This window comes from Uloborus diversus, chromosome 6, assembly GCF_026930045.1.
Source record: "Uloborus diversus isolate 005 chromosome 6, Udiv.v.3.1, whole genome shotgun sequence".
NCBI lineage: Eukaryota > Metazoa > Arthropoda > Arachnida > Araneae > Uloboridae > Uloborus > Uloborus diversus.
The window spans coordinates 80,811,091-80,825,283 of NC_072736.1; the positions used below are offsets into that span (position 1 = coordinate 80,811,091).

At 32.5% G+C, this 14,193-nt stretch overlaps 1 protein-coding gene across 2 annotated transcripts in view; it reads right to left on the reverse strand.

Annotated features, from left to right (window-relative positions):
* LOC129224354 (Bardet-Biedl syndrome 1 protein homolog) overlaps positions 1–14,193 on the reverse strand; it is a 72,907-nt gene that overhangs the window by 7,237 nt on the left and 51,477 nt on the right. The window contains exon 14 of one of the 2 annotated variants that reach the window (XM_054858797.1): positions 13,289–13,423. The exons of the other annotated variant lie outside the window; for it this stretch is intronic. Within the exon in view, the coding sequence (XP_054714772.1) occupies positions 13,289–13,423 (135 nt within the window). The remainder of the gene's footprint in view (positions 1–13,288; positions 13,424–14,193) is intronic. 2 annotated transcript variants of the gene reach the window in all.

A 14,193-nucleotide genomic window follows, 5' to 3' on the forward strand; every position in this document is an offset into this window, starting at 1 on the left:
TGATCCAAAAACCTATACTTCTTCAGTCTAAGACTACAAAACCTATTCACATCAGACATAATAAATGCAAAAAAAATATAATCAAAGGCCCGTTTAAGCCGAAGTTAAATGAAAAATTATCATATAAGCTTTGTGCTACAATATGATTAAGGTGAAAAAACAACGTAAATAAAGCACAAATATTCGAGAAAATGCAGCATATAGCTATTTCAAGGCTACAATGGAGCCTCTTCATCAGTGCAAAAAGCTCACCAACAAAAAACCATAAAAATTTTTTTGAAACCATAACGTTTCCGTTCTATGTTCGGTACGATGACGATTGTTTTGTTTTGCTTGACCAAAACCATGTTGATAATGAATGTTTACTTTCTACTTTAAATTCTATCGATCCTTGCATCCAATTCACTATTGAAATGGAAATTGATAGTTCTCTTTCATTTCTGGACGTCTTTATTACTAAAAGTAATGATGAATTTATGACTTCGGTGTTTCGTAAGCCTTTTGCTGTTACACTACCTCCTCACAAATGTTCTTCTCATCCTCCAAACCAAAAGTTGGCCTCATTCAATGCTTTTGTGTTCCGTGCTTTGAACATCTGTTCTTCCTTCAATTCTTTAAATGCTGAGCTTTCTTATCTTAAAGCAGTGGCTTTCGATCGTGGTTATTCTCCTAGCATCATTGATTCAATTTATAATAAGTTAATTAAGCCCTCTCATTCTGAAAAGGTTTCTGCTTCTAGTGCTTCGTATACTATTGTTTTGCCTTATTATCCAAAAGTTAGTCATCAAGTTGCAAAGATTTTGAAGAAATTTGGTTTCGATACAGCTTTTTCTCCAGTTAATAAGATAAAATTTACAAACTTAAAGGACCCCATTGATTGCCATAGCAACTGGGGCATTTATAGCATCTCCTGCAAGTGTGGACTTGGCTACGTTGGACAGACTAAACATGCTCTCAAGCACCGTCTGAAAGAGCATGAAAACTATGTTAAGCATAAAGAACTTGCTCGTTCTTCCATCGCTCAGCATTGCTGGACTTCTGGTCACTGTTTTGATTTTTCATCTGCAAAGATTATTTGTAAACATTCTTCGGTTTATGACCTCGATTTCTGGGAAGCTTACCATACTTGGAAAAATTCTCATTCTCTTGTCAATGATTTTTCAAGCACTCCATTTTTTCATGATATTTGGAAGCAATTTCTATAATTGCCTTTCCTGTTTCTTTGGTGTCTCGCACTCTTTTTGTCTCCTGGCTTTTGATTGGTTGTCTCTTGCCTTGCTTTGAGCCCGGAGCGTACATGCTGTTCGTTGATTGGTTGTTTGTTGTCATGTTCCTGTATTCTTATTGGTTGGCTCTCTTTGGTATAAATACCGGTGTCCACCTGGTTTTTTAGCCTACTTTCCCAGTAAAAGTCAGAAAAAAGAAGAAAAAAGCATGAAAGAAGGCTTAATGCATCTTAAAAATATCCCGAAAAACAAAAAAAAAGTCAAAAATAAATAAAATAATTAAATAAATATCGAAAAATTAAAAATTGGAAAGTAGGGTATTGAGATGGGAAAAAATGTCTGTCGGTCTGTCTGTCTGTCGGTCTGTCTGTCTGTCGGTCTGTCTGTCTGTCGGTCTGTCTGTCGGTCTGTCTGTCTGTCCCCCCCTAATAACTTTTGAATGAATAGTCCGATTCGAACAAACTTTTTTTTGTTCGAAAGATCTCGGCAAGGACACCTCATTCCCATATTTCGCTTTTTGGTTTGAACTATTTTTTGTTCAATTTTGAACAGTTCAAAAAAACTTAACATTAGCTCCTGCGGGGAAATTCAAGGCAATTCCGAACTGTGAGGCGAATTTGCTTCAAACAAACTTTGTAGGAAAAAGCTTTTGATGAAAAACTTGTATATAAAATATCTTTTTGATTTGAACAATTTTCTGTTCAATTTTGAACAGTTCAAATCCCTTAACATTGGCGCCTACGGGGAAACTGAAAGTCAATGTAGGTTCCGTACTTGAAGACGGATTTACTTCAAACAAATTTTGTTGGAAATAGCTCTTGACGCCGAACTCCAGACTCCGACTCCGAGAATTTAGGGGCACCTGAATCCGAATCCGACTCCTGTGCCCGACAATTAATCGGACTCCGACTCCCCGACTTCGACTATGACTTCCTAGCTTTGGCAAAAATTTATACACGGACAAATGACTGACTCCGATTCTTGGATATTCGACTCCGACTCCTTCATCCCAAAATTAGATTGACTCCGACTCCGACGCTATGGTTTTAACTGTGAAATAATTATTGTTGATGTGATTTGTTTTTATTTTAACGCTGAAGTTTTTATTTAGGTATTCAGTTTTCGGTGAATATACTCGAAGTCATTTATGTTTCTACATAAAGATACGCGCAGACGATTTTTTTTTTTTTTTTTTGACAATGAAAAGTATTTCTTTACGTTGACATTTTATTGTTTTTATTTATCTTGATAAGTGCATTAATTCATTTAAAAAATTATTTTTGGCAACAGGGGAAAAAGAAACGATTTTTTTTTGATAGGATGTATTTATTTTAATGAGCTTATTAATTTTTATTATTTTTTTTTTCGTTTTGAAAGCTGTTGAAGAATTTTTTTTTTAATGGAAAAAAGTGTATTAGCTGCTTTGTTTAAAAGTTGCTGCTATTTTATTTGTTCGTTTTGTTTTTTTTTTCTTTTTTTTACGCATCTAATTTTTTTAGATGAGTGAGGAATATTTTATTCCTAGAAAGTAGCTTAAAATATTGGAAAAATATGTTTGAAACAATTTGCGATTTCAGCTATTTTGAGAACATTGATCAGGTACTAGAAAGTAGTATGGGTATACGGGAAAGTAGGCTCGTCTAGTTCTAGACAGAACTTCTTGTTGTCAGTTCTCTCGCAACTTCTGGTTTTGTTGGTGAGCTTTTTGCACTGATGAAGAGGCTCCATTGTAGCCTTGAAATAGCTATATGCTGCATTTTCTCGAATATTTGTGCTTTATTTACGTTGTTTTTTCACCTTATTCATATTGTAGCACAAAGCTTATATGATAATTTTTCATCTAAGTTGATGTGTTTCAGAATTTTTCTGAAAATACTATTAATAAGGGTAGACCATCCTTCACAATCTTACTCATCACGGGGTTAGTTGCCTAACAGGTATTCCATGTCAGATCAATCACATTATTGACCTCACCATTTCCAATTTCAATCAAATTTGGCATGAAGGACACAAATGACAATTAGCAAATGAGCTTGAAATAAATGATTCTGGTATGCATGTTATTTCCTCATGAAACCTCATTATAAGAAGAACAAAATCAACAAACAGTTTGTCTATGAATTGCATGACAAAAACGTTTCTGGTTTTGGAAACAGAAAATGATTTTATTTAATGTTTTTGTGTACCAAGTTATAATGGTAACTGTTTCAATATTTTTTTTCATTTAATAAAAATTAATTTTTAGTGCATATCTAAAAGAACATGGATGCAAACCAGGAAGGTGTTTTTTTTTTTTTTTTTTTTTTACAACAATTAGATTCATTTTAATTTTGAGCCAATTGCTTGTAGCAGACAAAACGAAAAAAAAAATACTTGAAATTTTTTACAATTTGAAAGAAATAACTTTTCTGCAGGAGATGAAAATTGCCTGAAGCTTCAAAGTTAATTAGAACAGGAACAATAATTGTTTTTAGTATTTTTTTCAACATTTTCCTTAATTAAATGTCATTTCTTTACCCTTTACAGAATACAGTGGTCAATTCATATTTATTTTGCTTCATTTTTTTTTTAATTCTTTCAAATGATTGATAAGAAAACCCTTTTTTAATTAGCTATGCTTTCATTCTTTAAGAATTAGGTAAATGCTAAAGCTACGATATGTTTTGCCATTTTGAAGTAATTCCCTACCTATTTTCGAGAAATTTAAACATTGATTTTAATTTCTACTAAGAAATAATTTTTGTACTACTCATTTTAATAAAATAAATGAAAAAAAAATTTTCTTATCTCAAAGTGTAAAAAGTATTTACTTTGAGTTGATTTACTTGAGAGCATATTGGGGAGCTGACTTGATGTTGTAAACAGCTGAAATTAACTTCTACTAGGAGGACAAGTAGCCACATCTTTTAAATTCTTACCGTAAGCAATGTCATGGTGAGAGGAATATTTTTTGGGTCAGTCATGCACTTTTTCAATGTAAATTCCTTTACCTCCCAGGAAAAATAACATAAATTACTTTAAAAAAAAAAAAGGAACCGCCTTCAAAAAATACCCAGGATCTAAAAAGCAAAAAATAACTGATTACACTTACATTCTATTTCCTACCCAAACATAGAAATGAAATTTATTTTACAATTCCAGTACAAAAATCAACTAAACTAAACACCAAATTATAAAATTAACACTGATTTAAATTACTATACGATGAATTATTTTAAATACCTAACTAATTATATACGATCTCTTAATTTTTGATAACCTTTTGAAGTTGGGATCTCCTATAAACAACTACATAACGTAACTAACAAACCCACCGAATCCTGAATTAAACACTAATTTAACTATATGCGAAAGTAGTCTTTAAAACTAAACCTACTCAATTACGTTATGTAGTTGTTTATAGGAGGCCCCGACTTCAAAAGGTTATTAAAAATTAAGAGATCATATATAATTAGTTGTTGTTGTGTCTGATGAGGTGCAGAGTGTGAAAGGTTTAGATGTCTCCAAAAGCCTTGATAACAACATCTGCTACATCTGGAGCCCAATGGCTGTACAGGACTTCAATTGGTGGTGTTCCAGAGGAGTCCTAGAGGAGGGAGCGAATAATGGCCTGACAATTAAAAACATGATCTGGGGTGAGTTGTAAATGGGGACAGTGCTTGCAGGTGGGATAAGATTTATTATTAGTTGGTAATATCTTCATGTCCTTGAAATGCCCAGTGCGTAGCCTAGCTATTGTAGAAGAGAGGTTTCTTGGGCAGTGAAGGTCGGGGATTGTTGCCTTGCTGAAAAGCTGATCGTAGATCCTTCACCTGGCAACAGCATTCACGTCTGTGAAGGTGGCTGTTAGAGGTTGATCTTGGTCACGATATAATTAGTTAGATATTTAAAATAATTTATCGTATAATAATTTTAAATCAGTGTTTATTTGATAATTCGGTGTTTAGTTTAGTCGATTTTTGTACTGGAATTGTAAAATGAATTTCATTTCTATGTTTGGGTAGGAAATAGAATGAAATGTAATCAGTTATTTTTTGCTTTTTAGTTCCTGGGTATTTTTTGAAGGCGGTTCTTTTTTTAATTAAAAGTAATTTATTTTTTGCTTTTTAGTGGTGTAAATAACACAGCAGCGTCTCGGAGACTTCCGACGACTGTGAAGAAAGGCTTTTTCAAATGCGTAACTATGTTACAAAAAAAATTGTCTTCATCATTTGTTCAACTTTATCAAAGTTTGCTTCCCGAAAGCAAATGCACGAGTCACAAAAAAACGAAATCGCTTTAAGTTTAAATTTGTAAAACTGTAAATTTTAGAATTGTAATATCGTAAATTGTTATTTATGTTTTGCAATTAGTGTCACGTAACTCATGATAAAAGTCGCATGTTTCTTCACATGGCCCCACTATAGATGAAGATTAAATATTCCACTAGAATGAATTTTATGTTTGCTTCAGAGAATCCTTAATTCAAAATTTTCATTATCATTACTCTTAATGATATATATTTTTAGTACTTTCTTTAACTATAGGTAAAGAAAGTATAAACCTTTGTTTTATGGTCTTTGTTTATCAATGGGTTTTATATTTAATCGTTTGTGAGGGAAATTGCATGAAATTTATTGTTTTACCCTTAACTTTTCCGTAAAGAACAAATAGGGTAAATCAAAGATTTGAAACCTAAGTTAGACCACCCCTAAACAAAACCATCACTAAACAAAAAAAAGCATAGAAACAGGTTCACTAAGTGAGACGGTATACAAAGTTAATAAAGTACAAATTGATTTAAATGTGAGTATGATATTTGAAGAGTTCCATCAATTTCATTAAACCTGAACTTGTTTAACATTAGACCGCCGAGTAAGTATGCTGTTTTAAACAAAAAAAGACTTTTCCTTATCGGTACAGGCAGAGGCATGCACAGAAATTTTGGGGTCCATCACAAATGACTTCTCTGGCCCCTCTCCATATTGTTTACCCACATATTTCACCGTTAGTTACAAAAATATTGGGCCCCCTCCAGGCTCGGGCCAACAGGTGTCCCTCTCCCCTCCCTGTTCACGCCCCTGGGTACAGTTGTCTTCGAGTATTTATGGAACATTGTACAAAGAAAAAACAATTCCGACGAGTTCAGAACCTCCTCCTTTTTTTGAAGCCTGTTAATTAATGTAACCCTAATTTCAAATTGAACTGGCGGCATCCTGAAATAGTAAATCTAGAATATTGGTCAAACTTCAGAAATCATACACAGTTATAATGTATATTATTAAAGAATATAAATTAAATCGTGGGGGAGGGGTGTTCTGTATTCAATTCCCCCTCAATTGAACACTAAATATATTTAAAAATTGGAATATTGAATAAAGAACTTTATATTTTAGTGCCTAAATCAAGCTATTTATTAGTAAATAAATTATTAAGGTAATTGACTCAACTATTAAAGTAGCAAAATATATTTAATTTACTGCTTTGCTACGCATTAATAAATACATTAGTAACACCTATAATAAAAAATTACCATGCGCGCAGCATTGAGAAAATTAATCATCCATGTGCTGCGAGAATTAAATATCGTTCAAGAGAAAGCAAAACCTTAGGTGTGAAAATACACCGATCACAGCAACACCATGTGACCATGACATATGAAATTTAAAGTTTCTTGGATTTCTCTGGGACCACAGGACCCTTATCAGATCCAGACTAAATTAGAATGGGACCATCTGGGAAGTATACCCTTACAAACAAAAAAAAAATTTTCAAATCAGTCCAGTAGTGTTGGAATAATTCGAAAACACACATAAAAAGCCGCAATACGAAATCATAACTTCCTTTTTTGAAGTCGGTTAAAAATGAATAACCAAATGCACAGATACATCATGTTTCTAAAAGTGTAGAGATGGGAGGGGTGAGCAATTTCTGCCTTCTGATCCCTTGAATGATGAGCCTCTGCTTGATACTAATGTAATCATATTTTCTGCCCCTCCCCCCCCCAAAAAAACGCTTGTTTTGTTTTTAATTATGCAAAGAATAATTTAAATAGAAATGCACTAAATACTGAATACAGTAAAACCTTGTTTATCCAGATGAACTGGAACTAAAGTAAATCTGGGTAAAATGGGTAATTATAAAAACAAATTTTTAAACAAGCAAATTGTACCATTTATTACGATACAAAACAATAGTTTTGTTAGAAAATTGAATAGGATCATTTATATAACAAAAACAACTTCTGATGTTATTTCTTAACAAAAGTAAAAACACAAGGTCCAATTTTCTGGCCTTTGTGTCTTTCCTTTTCAAGGTCCCATTTCTGTCTTCTGTTTCAAACACAAGCGGCATTTGAATAAAGCAGTCACGCAAATACACAATCATTAATATGAGGGTCATTCAATCATTAAAGAGACAAACTGGTGTGATAACCCAGTGGTTGGGGATTTGAATACGAAGTAATTGGTGGAAAGCTGCAAATTGCTTTAATCTATGCCGTATGGGTCTGGAAGGACCATACTAAGTTCCCGCCCTTCTACTAAGTGAGCTTTAGTCATTACGGCCAAATTAGTGACAAAAAACACCTGTTTTTTCATTTATAAAACAATATCTCAAAAATAAAGCTTTCAATGGCCATACATATAAGCAAATTGCTGGTAGAAATTAAAATTTTGAACAAAATGTGTATCTACAATATATATATCTTTGTTTTAAATACTAAAAGCACAACTTAATTTCAAAATTTGACTAAAATCACTGATCAAGCGCTTCAAGCTAGAACATACTTTTCCCCACTTCCACCTGCCCTCCCCGAGAATCCCTGGAATAGAACGCGGTAATGCTAAAACACTTGGCAGTGTTTTCCTACCTAGGGAAGCAGCTACATAGGTACGTATTCATCAAGTTGACTTACTAGATGTTGCTCAAACAACTTATTTCATTACACTGTAACAAAGAAACAAGGTTCATACTCTTCCAGACAAAATGAATTTCTGGAGTTTTCAAGAGTCAAAAGCAAAATTTTCAGGAGTAATAACACGAGCGGTTTTTACAAGAAAATTAGTTTCAGTAACATTTAATCTACTTTGCTGTCAAATTTTTAATTGATTAGTAATTTTTTTTTCACACACTATTCAATCAAAAAAAAAAATTAAAAATTGGATTCAAAATATTAGAAAATATCAGGAATACATAAAATATTAGATGTATCGGCATGTTATCAGTACTTAATATACTACAAAATAGCAATAGCACTACTAATTAGCAATATATAAAATATGCTTAATAGCTGTTGCTGTTAACACAAAAACTAGCACATGCTCTTAGTTTGTTCTCTAGTGGCAGATACAATCAGTAACCGTAATGGGCATGTTTGAACAGAGTAACAGGTCAATCGATTCGAACACACCATGTCTTTGCGAAAAGCACTGGGTGATCTGTATAATACGAGAATTTTGATTGGTTGCCAGCAATTTAATATGGCTGCCTAAACGGAGATGACATGAAATTAAAATTAGCGATTGTTGTTGAAAATTATTTTCAGGAGGAGAGGAGAAAAATCAGGAGGTTAAAACAAAAATTTAGGAGTTTTAAGGGCCTTTAGAAGAAAAAATTAAATTTCAGGAGTTTTCAGGATTTTCAGGAGGCATACGAACCCTGAAGAAATGAAAAAGGATCCTATCTTCACACAGAACTCATTTTAGTTCTTAAAAGGAAGCGCAAAAATACCGGTTCCAAATTTCATCAATAACATATGTACAGTGTACAGGTTTTTCATTTTTTGCTTCCTTACGTTCCTTTTAAGGGGGTTTTAAGGTAATGTAAAAAGGTTTTTTTTTTACATTACCTTAAAAACCTTTTTGTTTAAATAGAGCTCCATTTCACTTGTAACAGGGTTGGCTTTTTGCCGGCAGAAACTGGTTTTTGCACAGACAGTGGCAGAAACTGGTTATAACCGGTAAAAACCGGCAGAAACTGGTAGAAACTGGCAAAAACTAGAAAATGTTTATAATAGCTTTAGTAATTACTTAATGACAGACAATTAAGTAAAATAAAAAATATAACTCCATTTCGTCATTGCAAAAACTTAGTATAATAGTTATTTAACAATTAGTGTAAAAATATGTTAAATAACAAGACTGTCATTCCCAAAGCAAAGTAAAATTTATCATAGTTGAAATTACTATGTGTTAGAAATTTTAGCCTTGTAAGGTTGTAAGTAACAAATTTTTCAGTTTGTTTATAATTATTTTGTTTGCATTCAATATAAAGTGTAATATATCAAATATTTAAATAAATACAGATTTTTTTTTCATCAAACTCTAAAATTCAGGAACTTGTCATTTTACACTTAATATAACTGAATAAAGCTATTCTCAAAGAGTTCCCCTCCCTCCCCCTGTCTTGATTTCTATAGAAAGCTAAAAATCCAGTTATATAAGTACTAGGGGTGTGACATCGATGTCGATGTTTTGGAAACATCGATGTTTTTGTTAAAACATCAATGTTTTACTTTCGATGTTTTTGGACCATCGATGTTTTGGTTTCGATGTTTTTTTTGATGTTGATGTTTTTGCATTTTAATTGAAAATTATCATAAAATTTGCTCCAATTTTCTCGCTAGGTAATTAAGTTTACTTTTGGAGTTGCCAAAAAAAAAAAAAAAAATTTCCACCCACTTTATAAGATTATTTTTTCTGTGTAGAGGATGGTTTTTGGGAAGATCACTACATGATGGTAGAAGATGAACTAGAGAGTGAGGTAGAGGTCATTGAAAGAACCCGACACTAGTAGTCTGGTGCCAAAACTTGTTTTGGCACCAGACTACTTGCCCCCACTACTACGACTACTACACCCACCTACTACTGCAGTCTATTTCAAGGCTCCAGTTCCTAAACTAAAGGAAAATCCTATATGTTACTACGGTGAAAATTATAGCTTTAAAAATTCAAAGCTGTTAAAAGTTGCTTTAAAGTATTTGATAGTGATGGCAACTTCTGTTCCATCGGAAAGAGATGTTTCTCTGACTGGTGGGATAGTCTGCAAAAAGAGAAATGCGCATCGGGGGGACAAAGTAAACAAACTTCTTTTTCTCCAAACTGTCAGCATTAATATTCGGGGTATTTATCGACTTCCCCAAACAATTTGTCACTCTATTACTGACAATTTGTGTTTAATTATTAACTAACAGTACAATAGTACTGTCGACCTCTGGTAAGTTGAGCTTCGCTGCCCGACCGATTCATCGATTCCATTACTTAAAATAGGGGTGAGAAAAAATGGCTTATAAATTTGTGGATTTAGTTGGCAGTGTATTGCCCATTTGGCGAACAATATTACTATACCTAACTATTAGCAAGCGGTACAGGATTTTCTCGCCAATAAAACGGTTGCAATGGTTGCCCAACCACGCCTAACAATGCCTCTTCATACCGATTGCTCTTCCTTGAAAGAAATGGACTTGTTCAAGGCCATTGCTCAACTTGTCGGAGCTGAACAGTATTTCTTGCTCTTAAAAATAGTTAGAATCACGGCCGGCTCTAGTAGATTTGCCTCCCCAGGCGATGCTGACAGGAGCCACCCCTGGCCTATATGCATTTTTTATCTTAAATCATCGAGCATACCCTCACGTACTGCTGATTTTGAGCTACAGAAAAAAAAGGAAATAATTTGAATTTTTCATTTTTCCCCTTATTTTTTTGCCTCTTTACATTTTTGCCATTATGAAATTGGCCGCCCCTAAACTCTGCCACCCTAGGCGGTGGCATAGGTCGCTAACCCCAAGAGCCGGGCCTGGTTAGAATTAATATTATATTTTTTAAATAATTAACACAACTTTTTCGCGTGATTCAACTGACGGTAAATGCTATAATACATTTTTTCTTAGATTCTTTTTTGATGGAAATTTACTTTTAGTTTCATTTAGTTTGAAAATATTTCCCTATTAGGGGAAACCCGGGTAACGTGAATACCTTAAGCTTTTCTTGATTATTGTCGTTTAGTTGTAACATCAAAAATTTAAACAAATTTTTATAATCCGTCGTTCCGTTTAATGAACTTGCGTAATGCAATAACAGTTGTCCTTAATATTAATTACAATATTAGATATAAGGCCAGTTTTCAACCATGGCAAAAATATCCACTTTGTCCAACACCTCGGGTAAAGTGGATTCGTTACTAGGGCAAAGCGAACAGCAACATTATTTGTCATGAAACTAAACATTAAAAATAAAATAATCATCGAAAATTAAAGGAACATATCCAAAAAACATTTTTTTGCTACAATTCTAATTATTGTAGTTATTGCAAACAAAGAAATTAAACTTAAAAATAAAATAAACGTCGAAAATAAAAGGAACATATTTAAAAACATTTTTTTGCTGCAGTGCTAATTATTATTGTTATTATAAACAAAGAAACTGAACTTAAGAATAAAATAAGCATCGAAAATTAAAGGCTCATATTAAAAAGCATTTTTCTACAATACTAATTATGGCAGTAATGATTGTAACAAGCAAAGAAATTTTTTTAAAAAAAATCAACTTCTAAAATTTAGGGAGCATATTTTAAAAAAAAAAACATTTTTCTGCTACAATACTAATCATTGCAGTTATCATAAACAAAGTCATTACCATTTTCGAATGCTGAACACTCTTTATAACACCACTGAGTACAAATATGACATTGTATCCTGTTTTCCATTGGCTGATCATCTTCTTCAATGAACATTTCATCGCAGAAAATGCACCTTACATCATCAAATTTCTTTATTTCCTTCTTCTCATCATTCTCTTACAGTCCTATTTTTTGTAGCAGAGATTTTTGATTAGTCTTTTTGGTACTTGGTCTTTTTAATTGTTTTCTGAGAAGCTTTAGTCGAAACATCATCTAGTTACTTCATGACAGTCTTTTTTGATTTTTCAAATTTTTGTCTCTGATTGTCCATTACTGGAGTACTTGTCTGAAGTGTAGATCTCTGTAGTTATTGTTTACGTGTTGTTATTGGTTTTACAGGCTGAGGAATAGGTATAAAAACTGAAGGACTGTAGTAGACAGTAGAACATCCAGGTTTGGGTGAAGCGGCGGGAATTGGATTTATTCTGTTGTTTCAGATCCCATGGGAGTATAAGGATGGTCTTCAATGGTAGTATTGTCTTGAGATCTTAATATTGAAGGACTTCCAGGTTCGGATGAAGTGATTAGTCATGACCGGGCAAAGTGAATATAGTATTCACTTTGCCTAATCCGCTTTGCCCTTCAAGTACATTTTTGAGGTTACTAAAATTACTAAAAAACCAGAGCATCTAAACTCATCGTCTACAAATAGTTGAAAGCTACATAATCGTCATCAAATCCTACTCGTAACAAAGAACATGTCACAAATAGTATTAAAGTTTTAAATGAAACACTAACCTCTGTAAACTAATATTTTTCCCCCAAAACATACTTCTTTCGCTTACTATTGAAAAAGAGGAAGCTAGCCATGAGAGATAAATGTTGTGGATCTTAGAGGAGAGGTGTATGTCTCCAGAAAGACAACACACGTCCTTATAAAATGGAGTGGGAGGTACTGCTCCATTTCCCTTATAGCCTCGATTTAGCACCCTTTAATTTTCATTTGTTTGGCCCACTGAAGAAGGCATTATGTTGTAAGAAGTTCCCGAATAACAATGATGTTAAGAAATTTGTGAGAAATTGGCTTCAACAACAAGACAAAGAGTTCTTTGCAGCTAGTATAAAAAAGCTAGTAACCCATTGGGGCAGTTGCAAAATATTAATGGGAATTCTGTTGAAAAGTAGGAAAAGTCCTACTTTGTAGAAATAAAGATTTTTTTATTGAGGTCAGTTTGTTTCTTTGATTATCGAATCACCCTCATAGTTCAGCTGGTGTCGCTCGCACTCTAAGTCCAGAAGTTATACATGTAATCAAAATAAAAATAAAATGTTTGGAGTTTTAATAGGAACATTCTTGCTAATATAACTTTAAATTATTATTTATATCAATATAATGTAAGTCTACGAATTTGATCCAGATAAATAAGGTTCTATAGTAAATTTGAAAGAAATTTGTACATACTTACTGGTATGTAAGTTTTGTGTATTTTATATATGCGAGCATCACAATGAAAAGTGAGAAATAGATTTACAGATGGTTTATTTCTTGAAGTATTTTGCAACTCTAGATGAAGAACAAATTTAGGGCCTAATCCTTGAACCTAGAAAATATTTTCATAATCTAATTATTTTATGATTTGCATCAACTTAAACTTGTGATCAAAATTTAAATTTACATTTAAGTTAGTTTTATTTAAAAGAAAATCAAATTTGCTATTTGAGTTAATTGTAGCATAATTTCAATACTAATAAAAAAAAGGAGAATGGAAGCTTAAAAACATCAGATTTATATTAGATAAAATTTTTAAAAGAAAATTAAGAGTAAAGTGCTCAAAGTTGAACCACCTGTAATTCATACCATCTACAACTATCCAAACATAAATTCAATAATTGTTAAGGGCTTACCAATTATTAATAAGCAAATATTACCTTGAAAAATATAAGAGTCAATAAAATTAAAAATTTCAATCTAAAAAGATTGCTCTTATGGATTAAAGATATCAGACTTTTCTCAGATGAAAATTTTGTTCTTTTTAAACGTTATTGTTTATGTTTTTACATTTTAGTAAAAAAATTTAACGTATTTGAAAATGTTGACTGAAAAACTATTTTATTACTTAATCTCATCTTTATTATTAATAAACACTTTTGTAAAAGGTTTTCAGAAAATGTATTAAGTTAAGTCATTTTGCATTTGAAAATCATTTATTTGCTAACATAGTCGAGTCCCGACTTATGCGAGGGATGCGTTCCAAGACCCATCGCATAAGTTAAAATTTCGCGTTGTGGAAAATTGGGTGTATAAGAATTTTTTCATTAACATACCGAATTATTTTATACCCTTTTAAACAGCCTTCAAACTGTTTTAGAG